Source organism: Tremella mesenterica, assembly GCF_000271645.1.
Source record: "Tremella mesenterica DSM 1558 unplaced genomic scaffold TREMEscaffold_2, whole genome shotgun sequence".
Lineage (NCBI taxonomy): Eukaryota > Fungi > Basidiomycota > Tremellomycetes > Tremellales > Tremellaceae > Tremella > Tremella mesenterica.
The window spans coordinates 14,874-27,777 of NW_006711226.1; the positions used below are offsets into that span (position 1 = coordinate 14,874).

The following is a 12,904-nucleotide window of genomic DNA, read 5'->3' on the forward strand; positions in this document are numbered from 1 at the left end:
GGGGGAAGAGGGGGACGAGGAGAGGCAAGAGAAGACGGATATTCGCAGAGACGTAGCTTAGAGGTACAAACGGAGAAAACTGGATTTGCCGAATTATACATAGGTAGTGGAGAGGACATGATTTATTTTGTGTGTGTGTGTGTGTGTTGTGATGTGTGGACTTGATGCCATCAATCAGTGTCTAAGTTATATCTGCGAAACCATCAAAGCAGGCACACAGACGGGGGCAACTCTCAAGAGCAATGAGATACACCAACTACCAGTATAAAATCCATATCTACAAATGATCCGGCAATGGGATTTGGAGTCTAGCGATAGGCATGTACTCCTGAGCTGCGTGCATGTCCGTTTCTCCGAATCCACTGGAGGGTCAGTGTCTCCTCGAGTGAACGATACACATGCAATCCCCGTAGTGACGAACATGCGGCGGTCTGGTGGATGCGTGCCGAGGACACGTAGGACAAATGTGGGGTAAGGAAGGGACGATGACAAGGGCGGAACAAGCGAACAACCCACCCTTCTACCCTTGGACGAGGGATGGTAAACTTGAAAGCGCGAGCGGGGTCGAAGAACATGCAAGTCACCACGTTCTCGGGTTTGGTGTTGTACATCTTTGCCAAAGTCGCTGCTTTGAACACTCCTGTTTGTTTCACCCATTCGTATTCTAGGTCTTCTGCGAACATGACATCGAAAGTGACTTCGTACGGTCCAGCCTTAACATCAGCTCATCTATATACGGGACTTGAGTCCGTTCGTACACTTCGACATCTCACCAATGTTTCGAATCTTCGCTCCTCACCAATTCGAATGTAGTGACATGAGATGGGAGATATCGACAACGGTCTAAGTTGGCTTGACGAAAAACTCACATTTTTACTCCTGACAAATCGCGCAAGTTCCGATACGGCAGCCGACTTCCTTCCTGCAGCAACGAGCTCTTTGAAAGTAGGCTTCGGCTTGCCGGATTGAGAATAAGCCGCGACTTCTTTGGCCACAGCGGAATACGGATCGACTTTAGCTTCTTTCTTCACATGTCCATTCCCATTGGCAGCCCCGTTGGTGTGACCGTTAGCGCCGTTGGATGCGGGGGCAGAGTATGAGATGTCGAGATACTCGACGGGGAAAAGAGCGAGGGCGTCATCGGTGGGTATGATGTGATATACGTTGAACTCGCAGAAAGGTCCGAGAGGAGTTTCGAATGGCGCATAGGGGAAAGCTACATTGCCAGAGTTTGCCATCTCATAATCAGCAAGAGACCATTTGTGATCAGACATCAAGTATGACTCACCTGACCAGGGTATGGCGTGTGAAGAAGGGCAATACGAAGACGGTTACCAATCTGCTTGGCGCGATCTTGAGTGGAGGAGAGAGTCTCGGCCATGATGAGTAGTTCGTGAGATAGAGCGTCCTTGTCGGGTTCGAGTTCTCCCATGACCTGGAACGGGTCAGCTGGTCATTTGTGTGTTTTAAGCAACACTCACTCCGTTCTTGCCATATACGTGCCACGCCAAACGATCAATCTCAGGATCAAAGTTGTCCATCATAGCCATGACAGTCTTGCGAACGATCTCCAACCAAGCCTGAAAAAGTCAGCTACGGCCAGTTGTAATTTCGCGTGAAACGAGAGAGCAAAACTCACGTCAATCTGTCGGATGAGAATAGGATCTTTCATCCCGGCAACAACGATCGCCCTAAATCCAAGAGGTTTGGCACCTTCCAATTTGACGGTGTAAGGCTGAGGTTTGAACACTGCTCCAGAAACGCGAGTGGTTCGGTCCGATACAGCGGTGTAGGTACAATTGTTGAGATCGAGAATACCGCCAGGACCAGGGAGGAGATCGGGTCTGCTTTTTTCGTATAAGGTATGAGCGGCCACAGAGATAGGAATACAACGTTCAGAAGTGTTGACGGGCTATCGCATGATCAACATCATCCCTTTTTGACAGGAATCGTAGCAGGCATTGAATAACAGACTCACAGTCAAATCAAAACTGTCCTTTCGTATAGTGGCCCGGATAGATTTACCTCTCGGAGTTGCGCATAAAGCACCGCACTCGACAATCTCATTTGTCATTCGAGTTCATGTCTCATGAAAAAACGATGACTCACCTTACCCATGTGCCATCCCAAACCTGGGTCGATGCCGGCCATATTACATACAGCCGCGTACGGAGCAGGGTCGTACGCCCGACCTAAACCACGTCAGTGTTCATACCCACGAAGCTTAGAATTCACTAACCACCAAGGACTATATCCGCACCACCTTCCAAAGCCTTGATGAAAGGTTCACACCCCATCTGAGCTACAACTCTAGGACATTTCTCCACCTCCTCATCGGTCAACTCGGGTACAGGACCACAAGGAGTGCAGGTTCCGTTAGCGATATGACTCTTGATGAGATCTTTATCAATTTCGGCGTAGATCTTGGCGACTTTGAAGCTGTAACCTTCTTCTTTACAGATCTGGTTGACGATGTCTGCGAATTCATCGACGTGAGAATTACTTCCGTGACCACCGGCAGAACCGAAAAGTACTTTGAATCCCCTCTCGTGAGCCATGGCGAAGATGGGACGCATGTCACGAAGGTAACTTTCCCTTGGGGCGGTCAAAAGACCAAAGCATAGCTTCTGTGGACCACTAAAAGAGTCAGCTAGGTTCAAAAATCACTGCGGAAAAGCTCGCGGTCGCTGTCAGGATAAGGAGGTGACACTCACGAGTCTGTACTTCCACAATCGGCAATGATGAACGACCCCTCTGGCATACGCCTACATTCCTCCAAGAAGGGATCAATCGGATATCCATACCTAAGCAAAGTCAGCACACCTCTTGGGAAATTCACCCTTGCGCTCACCCAATCTGCCCAACAGGAGTGATGATCTCCACAGGTTTGTCTTCGGTCACAGTCATTTCGATTTTCGATGCAAGGAGTACGTCGCTCGAGATGGTGGACGTGGTGACCGATCCAGGAGGATATAAGCTTCCCCTACACTCGCATGTAGGTGAGATGGAGCGGGATTCGCTGCGATGACCGCGACCATGTTGTTAGAGAAGAAGGTTGACGGCCCGCTTGTCGTAGCGAAGAATTGACGGCGGTATAGCACGACCAAGCGCGGATCTCCCACGTGAGATCGTCGGGTGATCTGATTACCGGTGCCTTCGGACCGATCAGAGGCGTGATGAGGACGGGGAATTTTGACGGAGCGGGACTTTTCAGAACGAAATGTCAGGCTCACCCCCACTTGAGGAGGTTTTCAGGAGCCTTAGGAAGAGATTCAGGAGTGTTAGCGAAGGTTTTCAGACGGGCTCATGAGAAAACCTAATTGCTAAGGAAGATACAGAACCATCAAATGATATCTCAATAGCTCCTGGCAGTATCTTGCCCCTTTAAGGAAGTAATTGCAAACGTTGAGTTACTAAAAAGGTCACTTGCGCAGATTATGGAAAAATATCCAGTAAAACAATGAACAAAGTGAGTGAGATGCTGCGCATGAAATGTAGGAGAAGAGTAGAGTCCTGTGTACAAGAATAAGTGAGAGTTCCTTGTGTCGAGTTACAAAGGTTACATACGGACTTCTTGATTTGCTTCGATCTGAGGAAGTATTGTAAGTTACATTGACTATCTGTAATTCACTTGTCTCCTACGCCTTCAAACTCCAATGCTGCCTGATCAACAACATGCATCATATTATACACCAATAGTTAAGCACATTCACTGCAACATCGGAAACAGTCCCATAGATGACGGTCCCATTTGAGCCCACTGCGAGATAAAATCATCAAAATTGTTGCCGTCCATCCTGGACATGAGTCTCTTTGTTCGGTAAGATCAGGAACAACTCACCCGTCGTCTCCATGAAGCCAGAAAGGTGGAGATTCATCCAACAACATCTCGGTCGGTTGACCAATCAGATCGTTTGCGGCTGTGCCAGCTGTTTGCGTCAGTGAAGATCAGCGACGTCGAGATGAATAAACTCACGAGGGGGATTATAAATCGACGGACCATCCGGATCGTTCTGATATTCTGGTCCATGTCGTCCTCTGGCTCGCTTGGCAGTTGCTAGACAATCGTGATAGTAGTTTGCCAGACCTGTTGTGTTGTTTCAGTCTTCAACTTCAAACGTATATGTGATCAGAAGGACTCACCCATACGTGATCGGATTTCCGCGAAATTGTCCGGATGTTTCGAACCGTATAACCTACCTTCTCTCCTTCTCGCTTGTGCGTCTTTGGAGGTGAATGCGACTAATTTGGATGATCGAGAATGCTTGTCATTCCCATGCACACTCAAAGTGATCAGAGCTCGATATGCCTTCGTCACCGCTGCTAAAGCGGGACCGATCTCTAAATCTCGACCGTCTTCAGAAGCGATTAGGTGAAGAAGAACCAACTGCGTCGTCAGCAGTCGTAAACGTTGGTGAGGATGATTACTCACGGCTGCTGGTTTGATACCACTTGATGCGCTTCTGGGCCAATAGAACATCTTGCCTTGATCTTGATTCCCCACAATTTCCAGAGCACGGATACTTGAAGCGTATAGTTGAGAGGCGATGTTACTCCTATAAGCCCCAGAGGTTCCTATTTGAAGACCGTAGCAGGATAGTCGAACCCGTGTCATGTGCATGCAAAAGTCCAAATGAGGAGGAAGTGATCCGACGCTCAATTCAAAATCTGCCCATTCACGATCCAATGCTGCCCATACAATCTGAGCGGCGGGACCTTCGAGCTGACCGGTGGGTGTGGTGCATGAGTTTCCAAGAAGGTCGGCGGCTTTGTCAACATGTCGAGCTATACACAAAGCCTGGAGGACCGTATCCGGCACATCGACCAACCAATCGGGTTTTGTCTTGCCCATGACGGCAGCAGCTTGTACCGTGACCCAATCTTCACGTATCATAGCAGGAACTCCTATGTCGTTTGCCATACTGCTTCATCAGCCATCATGGAGGATGATAAAATAGTAGACTGACAGAATGGACAACGTATGACAAGAGATCCACGCCAGAGTTTTTTCACGACCCTGTATCGATTCGGCCAAGGCTTGTCCTGGTCTACGGGAAGAATATTCGAAGGAATGGTAGGGTCGGTGAAGACCCATATACATTCCAGTTTGTACTGCCTATCACGTATCAGCAAAGTGTGGGAGTACACTACGACCACTCACCAGATTTGCAAAATGCCATCCCCTATCATCTTTCTGTCTCGTAGAGGGAAAGCACCATTCGGATAGGAGTAATAAACCCTGTACTGTTCCTAGAGATCGACCGGAGTACACGCTCAACGTCGCCGCCATATCCTTTACGGCTTGCATCAACTCCGCCAAATCCTGTTTGGACATCATCATCTCGGCGGCTGGATCGAACATGACATTCTGCGCGGCCACGTGAATAATGGCCCAGAACAGAAACTTTTCGTTGATGTATGTTTGTACGGGGTCTCGGACTTGAAGGAGTATTGGGCAAAAAGGATGATAGCGCTCAAAGAATCTACTTTGGTCAGATAATTACTCCAGAGAGTGAGCTTGACTCACAGCTCGAAGAAAAAGTTCACTTGACGAGCCGTAAAGGTCATGTTGCCAACTGTAAATCGATTTAAAAGAACTTCGCATAGACCGATGTTGACTGAACCATCCTCATCTTCGTCCGGGAGCATATTGGGTGGGAGTGAATCGGCGACTTGACCATTGCGTGTGGTCTCGGTTCGAGTGGCTGAATCCGTTGTCCCTCGTCTGAGAAATGAGCGCCCATCTCATGGAAGACTGGGGAGCACCGACCGACGTGTCCTCTTGAACAGAGGATCGATCCGACATATCTTTGATGTCTCTAGACACCGTGAACAGCTCTCTGGGAACCTATCCGCCGCATCGCTGTTTGTCAGTCGAGAACTAATTCAACCAAATATGGGATGCTGTTGGCTTGGAGATGTTAAACTTGCCATTTGCCTTTTGTTTGACGACAAGCAGTGCACACGTTTCCAGATCCTGACTTGTAAGCACCAGCGCCGAAAAACCAGAGGTTGTATGAATGACTTGCCCTGTCTCTTCTTGATAGCTTTCACTTCACTGTTCCTTCTGACCGACAAGAGAGGGATAGTCTGAGTCTTGACACTCATGGTGTCACGGGGACGGAATGAAGGCAAGGTTAGAGGTCAGTGGATGGGGGCGAGGGTAGGAACGGGGAGTCTTTGGTAGGCCTGCGAGAATCCAGTTACTGCCAGTCTTTCAAGCCTAATGTCGAGTCCATCGTTCATTCCCTTTTCTCATTCCACCGTCCGGTGATAAGTGCAACCGGGATTGTTCCCCCTCCCCTTTGTTACTCGAACGAAGAATAACCCTGTGACCTGCGATCCTGTGAGCTTCCGCGAATAGCTGGACAATTATCAAAGTACGACTCCTTTTGATCCAAAGGAGGTCCACAAAATCGGGGGCCCGGGCCGAGGGCGTAAGGCGAGAAGAACAATCAGAGACGAGGATCAGGAGCCCCACGGGCGGGCGAGCGCCCATCTGATGTAAGGGACCCGTGCACATTCGACTTTTCGCTTACCGGAGCGGTTCGGATTCTTCTGTACTTACTGTAACAACCTCGACACCGCAACTCTCTAGTCTCTCAATGTCGAAACAAAGCAGCAGCATTCAATACACTTTTGGAACTCGGGTTTACTGTTCAAACAACAACCCTTCGGGACCCTTCGGAGCCCAACCCTCCACATTCAGTTTGGAGTAAACCCCTATGCCGTCCCCACCCCCACCCTGCACCCTGTTCATTCCTTCCTTCTCCCCTCGGGACTGAAGGAGAACCAAAACAACCAAGGATCCTTACACGCCACACTTGTAACTCCTCCGTCGCCGTTCGACTCGCTACGAATGGCGGAATGTTGCCAAGAATCGCCTGAACAATCACAAAGCCAGAGTTTCACTCGTTATAAACCTTTCAACGTCTCTCTCTGAAATTATGCAAGCCCGTCTTTCGGTACTCTCACACGTTTAACGTTCAACCGAAAATGTCCAACTCAAACGGTCAAACCGCCGTCCGCTCAAGATGGTCTCACACTTCTCCCACCCTCTGGATGACTTGTATCGTTTACGTTTTCGCCGATGTCTTTTACGGATAGTGAGTGTGAAATTCCTTGTGTCATATTTTTGAATGTTAAACTGATATCTTTCAGTGACTCTGGTATGTTCAGTTCTCTACAGGCCCTTCCAAGGTAAGTTCAACTACAGCTGTGCGATTTAGTTTGCTGAAGTCGTGCCCAGTTTTCTGGACAAGTTCGGAGCAAAGATTGGCGGGAAGCAGAAATTGCCCACGAAACAATCTTCCATCATGAATTCTGGTAAGTCTCACAGTCTCACAGTAAAATTCTCATTTTTCTCCGTATCTCCGTGTTGAAAGCTGACATGTCACAGTGGTTTGGGCTGGGAAACTGGCAGGAGCCTTGTCGGTAGAACCCATGGTGGAACGTTTGGGTTTCAAAAAAGCAATGGTTGTCCTTTGCGCCGTTCAGTGTCTGGCGGCTATCAGTGAGTCACATATCAAAAAATAACGTTTGTGCCTGTCAGCTTATACTTTTTCTTCGTTCTTTTGTTCAGTCGAGCTTGTTTCTCCGTGAGTTATTCTTGATGTTCACTTCTTCCATACTACGTTATATTCATCGTATCGTGCGCTGACTCTTAAGCAACTGGAAGGTGTTCACATTCGGACGTTGTCTCTCCTACGTCGCACAAGGTATAGCAGAAAACGCTGTGCCTTCATACACCAGTGATATCGCTCCTGCTCCTGTCCGTTCGACATTCACCGGTTCGCTCACTTTCTTCCTCGTCATCGGTCAATTATGGTCAAACTTGATGTGTCGAGCCTATCGATTGACACACGAATCAAAAGGATGGAAAATTCCAGTGGCTATGCAACTCGTTCCACCCATTATCATCCTAATTGGACTTCCTTTTACACCAGGTATGTTCATCTCTACCTCTTTTACTCTACCAGAATAGTGTTAACCTTGACAGAATCACCTCGTTGGTTGACCGCACATGGGAGAAAAGAAGAAGCCCTAGTGGCTCTAAATCGAATTAGACCTGCGCACGATGTGGCTAACGGCAACACTGAAGCTGAAATCAATGCCATCGACGAAGCCATTCAAGAGTCGAACGTCAAGGATCGAGGAACTTGGCTTGACATGTGAGTTTAATTTTGGAACCTCCTCTCTATATCGAATAATCGTACGAAGAACAGTATGCTGACTGATATCAGTTTCCGTGGAACATACCTTAGAAGATCATTGGTATGTCTAAATCGGAACACCACCTTTTGAAAAGTTCTGATTATTGACTTTTGACCAGATCGCAATGTTTATGTTTATCGTTCAGCAAGCCAACGGTACTCAATTCATTCAAAGTTTCGGTGCCACGTAAGTGTTTTTCATAATGACTCTGGAAGTAAAACCCCATACTGACGTTTTCTTATAGCTTCTACATCTCTATGGGATACGGTGATATGTCCTTCACCTACACCAGTATAACTTCCGCTGCCATCATTGTGGCTTTAGGTTGCGCTTTGTATTTATACGACAAAATCGGTAGACGACCAGTGATGATTGTCACTTCATTCATTCAATGTCCATTGATCCTCACCGTCGCCATTGTCGGTAGTGCCAAACATCAAACCAGTGCAAATGTACATGGTGTGGTGGCTTGTAATATCCTTTTCACTTCTTTCGCTAGATGCGCTACGGATTCGCCTTCATATATTATCAATTCGGAGATTGGTGGTGTCAAATTGAGAAAGAAGAGTGAGTCCTCGTCACTTCCTTTGACTGGGGTCTGGATACCTCGAGTGTTTGTTGACATGATAGTTATGGCTTGGTCTACTTGGTGGCAAGTTATAGCTGCTTTTACTGTCAGTTATGTCAGTCCGTACCTACTCGCCTCTCCCGGTCTAGACCTCGGAGCAAAAGTCGGTTATATATTCTTCGTCATTTCGTCATTGGGATTCCTCTTTATCGTGTTTTGTGTTCCGGAACTCAAAGTGAGTAATCTTGTTCTTGAACTCTCTATCTTCTCTCCCATCCATCTCGATTCCGTCCACCCCTCAGCCCCTTTTTTTATTTCGACGGTCCATCAATCTCGTTCAGGTATTGTTCGCGTCGCGACCAGTTATCGGGATTGATCACCCCCTTTACCAAATATCTCTCTTCAGATCACATCCATAAACCGCAATCGCGTGCGATGAATGAGGGGAAAGAGACAAGTTTTGTGAACAAGATCTGACACTTACATCACAGGGTCGTTCCCTCGAAGAAATCGACGAATTATTCGAACAACGTCTATGGGCATGGCAATTCGATAAAGCAGTCACTTCCGGTGTCGGTGCACGTATCGCAGAACTCGAAGGTGCTTACGAACATCACGGAGGGGAAAAAGGTCGCGAGGAAGGAATCGAGATGGGACATAACGAAGAGAGTTTGGATCAAAAGGTTGGTCCTTGATCTTTTCCCGTTTTGAAAGGTGAGCTGAAAGAGGTTAGCATGAAGATGTTTATTTGGAAAATCCGTAAAAAACCTCCTGTGTGTCCAGTGATAATCAAGGATTAGGGATTAGGTAGTTTTTTTGGTATGATCAGTGAAGAGATAGGGAGATGGGGAATTGTAAGTTGTGAGGTGGACTTTCGCAAGGGTGTGAGATGGAAAAAGGTCATTTATCGGGTTGTCTGCAATCTACTTTGGGCTATACGAATTGTAAAGGAGGGATATGAATGTACTTTGAATATTCGGTGACATGTGCGACAGTCATCAATCATCTACTTGACAAGCTTTGGTAGATACAAAAACAGATCGGAACGCATTGGCCATCTATCGACGTAAAGACAATACCAAGCTCAAAACCCAAATTCCTCCCGTGCCAACTGCGCACACCAACCCTCTTCATCAGTCTCCACCACCCAACCCTTCAATCCACTTCCCTGTTTTGTAATCTCCTTCACCCCTTCTTCAATCTCTTTACTTTCGTTCTTCCCCTCATCCACCTCCGCTCCAAGCCAAGAGAAACGAGATAAGACGTCTTTTCTCAAAGGAGAAGCACGTTCACCTATCCCACCGGAGAAGACTATCCCGTCGATGGAAGAGAGAGGAAGGGTAGAAAGTAATTTGAAGAGGTATTGTGAGACGTAACCCATGAGTCTATCGAGATAGATGGAATATGCTAGTGCGGCTTGTCCGTGTTCTGGGTCTGAGGGGTTTGAAAGACGGGAGAGGAGGAGACCAAAGTTGGTGGTACCTGCTAAAGCTAGCAAACCGGATTGTCTGGAAGTGATCAATATTTGTACTCTACATCATATATGATCTTAGACAGTCTCTCAGCGGGGCTTGTCCCATTCTATGCTATGTTCATTTGAGTGATGCTCAGATTCAGATAGATTGAGTAGAGAAGAAAAAGGAGAGATGAGAGAGACAAGCCCTCACTTGTTAAACACCAATTCGGCTTTTGTCACCTGTATACCCTCCAACCCTCCATCAGCACCGGGATCTTCAAACATGTGAAAAATGGCAGTCGGGTCAATAGTACCTGACCGAGTTCCCCCGATGAGACCTTCAAGGGGTGATAGTCCCATACCTATGTGTCAGTCAGCTGTCCTCTCCTGTCCATCTCCACCGAGATGAAGCGGTCTAGGTTCGAAGTGATGAATTTTGGCAAAGGCATGGTGAAAATCGCAGACTTTTGAACAAGCAAATTACAGGGGAGGACTGGAAGAAAGATGTGAACCCACTAGTATCAATCGACTTTCCTCCCTTGATACAACAAGCGGAAGCTCCACTTCCCAAATGAGCAACGACGATATTGATCTCCTCCTCCCGTTTTCTCAAGTGTCCAGCGAGAGAACGAACTATAGAAGCATAAGATAATCCGTGGAAACCGTATTTTCGAATAGGCATCTGTATCGGTTTATGAGCTGGAGGCAGTGCGTAAGTGTATGTCTCTGGAGGTATTGTTTGCTATTTGTCAACCAAGTTCCACCAAGTTGGGTACTAAAGGTTTGGGCCAATAGGTCAGACGTACATGAAACAGAGTATCGAAAGCTAGAAAACTGGTATGATCTGGCAATGCTTCCAGACATGATCGAACGGCTAAGACGGCATGATGGTTCTGGCTCGTCAGTGATGCTCAAGAGCTCTCCATTTAGTCTGTCAATCGAGCATCGGAATCGGCATAGTTGTCAAGACACAAGATATTTGATCGTTGTGGGTGAGGGAGGCTAGAGGGCGAAGGTAGAAGATACATCTGAAAGTGAGAGGTTGAAGAAAGAGATTACTCACGTGGAGAGGAGCGAATTCAGATAATTTATCCATTTCATCTAACCCCTCCGTATGATCTTTAGTGATCACCAAACCTTTCTCATGAGTTCCACCATGTACACTGAAATCAGCGCAATACCGAACATATATCTTTTCTTCTCTTTCTCCTTTCAAATTGTCGCACCTGCTTGATAGTCTTCTTGGAGGTAAAGTGATGCGATGGGTCACAACCTTTATATCAAGCTTGGAGCGCAGTCTTCTCGGAGGTAAAATAATGCGATGGGATACAACCGTTATCTCAAACTTGGAGAACAGTCTTCTTGGAGGTAAAGTGATGCGATGGGACACAACCTTTATCTCAAGCTGAGAGAGTAGTGCGTTGATTGTATGGATAGATAAAATCTTGTTATTGAAAACAAGTTATAAATGACAGGTATCTCAGGCTTAAAGCTGAAAAAAACTCACATACGATGAACGACGTAATGTATATCCGCTTTATTTACCGATCCAGAAGTAGTGAGTTTTCCAAGAAGCATAGGTACTAGTGAAGAGTCTTTATATCAGCACTCATCAGTTCTAATACCATATGCAGATCACTTGATTCACTGCTGACTTATATACTCAAGTGGGATAGAATAGAACAGAACAGAACAGAATAGAATAGAAGAGAAAAAAGAAAGACAGAAAGTAGAAACTCACATTCCACATTACCCCCATCTTCACCTTCCTCTTCCAACCCCTTTCCCCCTTCTGTCCAATTCACTTTAACCTTGATTCTCTCACCATGAGAAGCTATATTACTGACGCTTAAAGAAGCACAATCTCTCAACGGTTGAGTGGGTTGAGAAGGTATAGGATAGAGTTTACCTTTGATAGATGATGATCCGCAGTTGATAGCTAAAATATACATCCTTCCGATCTAGGAACCCGTCTTTGTCTCTGTCAAGGATGGACCTGATGTTGTTGAGAATAGGATATAGATTGTAGCTCCTTGGACAGAGTCACACCGTACGCTGTGATGTCAAGATAGAGAGGGTTATAGTAGTACATAGTGAGGATAGGAGAAAGGGGTGACGTCTTCCACGTGCGTCAACATGCGGGGCACCAGGTACAGTATTGCTATTCCGTGCACCACGAGTACGAGTACGAGTAGGGTACTCTATCAGGTCATATATCAAGGAATGGAACGTGACAGGGTATGACAAGCCACGGGTGACTACTCGCTCAAGTTGATTGAACAGCGACATCAGTCAGTGAACTCCTATAGATCCAGATACTACGAGTAAAGTTACCAACCATTTCACATTTGCAAGTGTCCGATATCTAAATGCAAAGATGAATTCCAAAAATCACTCATGTCATAGATCCACCCACCATCCCAGTCCCGAATAAAACCTCCCAATCTATATTCCCATCCATACCGAGCCATCCAGCAAGACCCATCGGATCAAAACCTTCTCCATGTCCTACCCCATTCCACCCATCCGTTTGATTCATCCCCGCTTCTTCAACTCCCAACTTTCCGAATTGTTCTTCCATATGTTCCAAAATAGCTTTCGGAGCACCTTCCATAGATCGGAAACGTTCTTCCGTCTTGATCAATAAAGCTGATTCTACCATTCCG

The 12,904-nt window shown here is 46.8% G+C and overlaps 4 protein-coding genes across 4 annotated transcripts; 1 reads left to right on the forward strand and 3 right to left on the reverse strand.

Moving 5' to 3' along the window:
* Positions 1–236: 236 nt before the first annotated feature.
* TREMEDRAFT_73146 (uncharacterized protein) lies at positions 237–2,907 on the reverse strand (the record flags this gene model as incomplete). The annotated part of the gene is made up of 11 exons (XM_007002980.1): positions 237–362; positions 517–713; positions 870–1,238; positions 1,289–1,435; positions 1,482–1,580; positions 1,640–1,912; positions 1,979–2,062; positions 2,110–2,192; positions 2,240–2,637; positions 2,715–2,804; positions 2,852–2,907. 11 exons carry the CDS (start codon positions 2,905–2,907, stop codon positions 278–280), a joined length of 1,881 nt encoding a protein of 626 aa, XP_007003042.1. The 3' UTR covers positions 237–277.
* Positions 2,908–3,709: 802 nt separating this feature from the next.
* TREMEDRAFT_59894 (uncharacterized protein) lies at positions 3,710–6,108 on the reverse strand (the record flags this gene model as incomplete). The annotated part of the gene is made up of 10 exons (XM_007002572.1): positions 3,710–3,797; positions 3,842–3,929; positions 3,977–4,087; positions 4,144–4,387; positions 4,433–4,922; positions 4,968–5,116; positions 5,162–5,483; positions 5,528–5,725; positions 5,771–5,863; positions 6,026–6,108. The coding sequence occupies 10 exons, from the start codon at positions 6,106–6,108 to the stop codon at positions 3,710–3,712; spliced, it is 1,866 nt and encodes a 621-aa protein (XP_007002634.1).
* An 888-nt stretch (positions 6,109–6,996) lies between these two features.
* TREMEDRAFT_59895 (uncharacterized protein) lies at positions 6,997–9,477 on the forward strand (the record flags this gene model as incomplete). Its single annotated transcript, XM_007002573.1, has 12 exons — positions 6,997–7,106; positions 7,162–7,200; positions 7,250–7,326; positions 7,400–7,513; positions 7,583–7,598; positions 7,669–7,946; positions 7,985–8,171; positions 8,244–8,274; positions 8,333–8,400; positions 8,459–8,781; positions 8,845–9,017; positions 9,274–9,477. 12 exons carry the CDS (start codon positions 6,997–6,999, stop codon positions 9,475–9,477), a joined length of 1,620 nt encoding a protein of 539 aa, XP_007002635.1.
* A 286-nt stretch (positions 9,478–9,763) lies between these two features.
* TREMEDRAFT_42503 (uncharacterized protein) lies at positions 9,764–12,303 on the reverse strand. The gene is made up of 7 exons (XM_007002454.1): positions 11,980–12,303; positions 11,746–11,833; positions 11,302–11,401; positions 11,045–11,131; positions 10,755–10,980; positions 10,450–10,600; positions 9,764–10,290 (listed from the first exon to the last, which is right to left on the reverse strand). Exons 1-7 carry the CDS (start codon positions 12,188–12,190, stop codon positions 9,867–9,869), a joined length of 1,287 nt encoding a protein of 428 aa, XP_007002516.1. The 5' UTR covers positions 12,191–12,303; the 3' UTR covers positions 9,764–9,866.
* Positions 12,304–12,904: the final 601 nt, after the last annotated feature.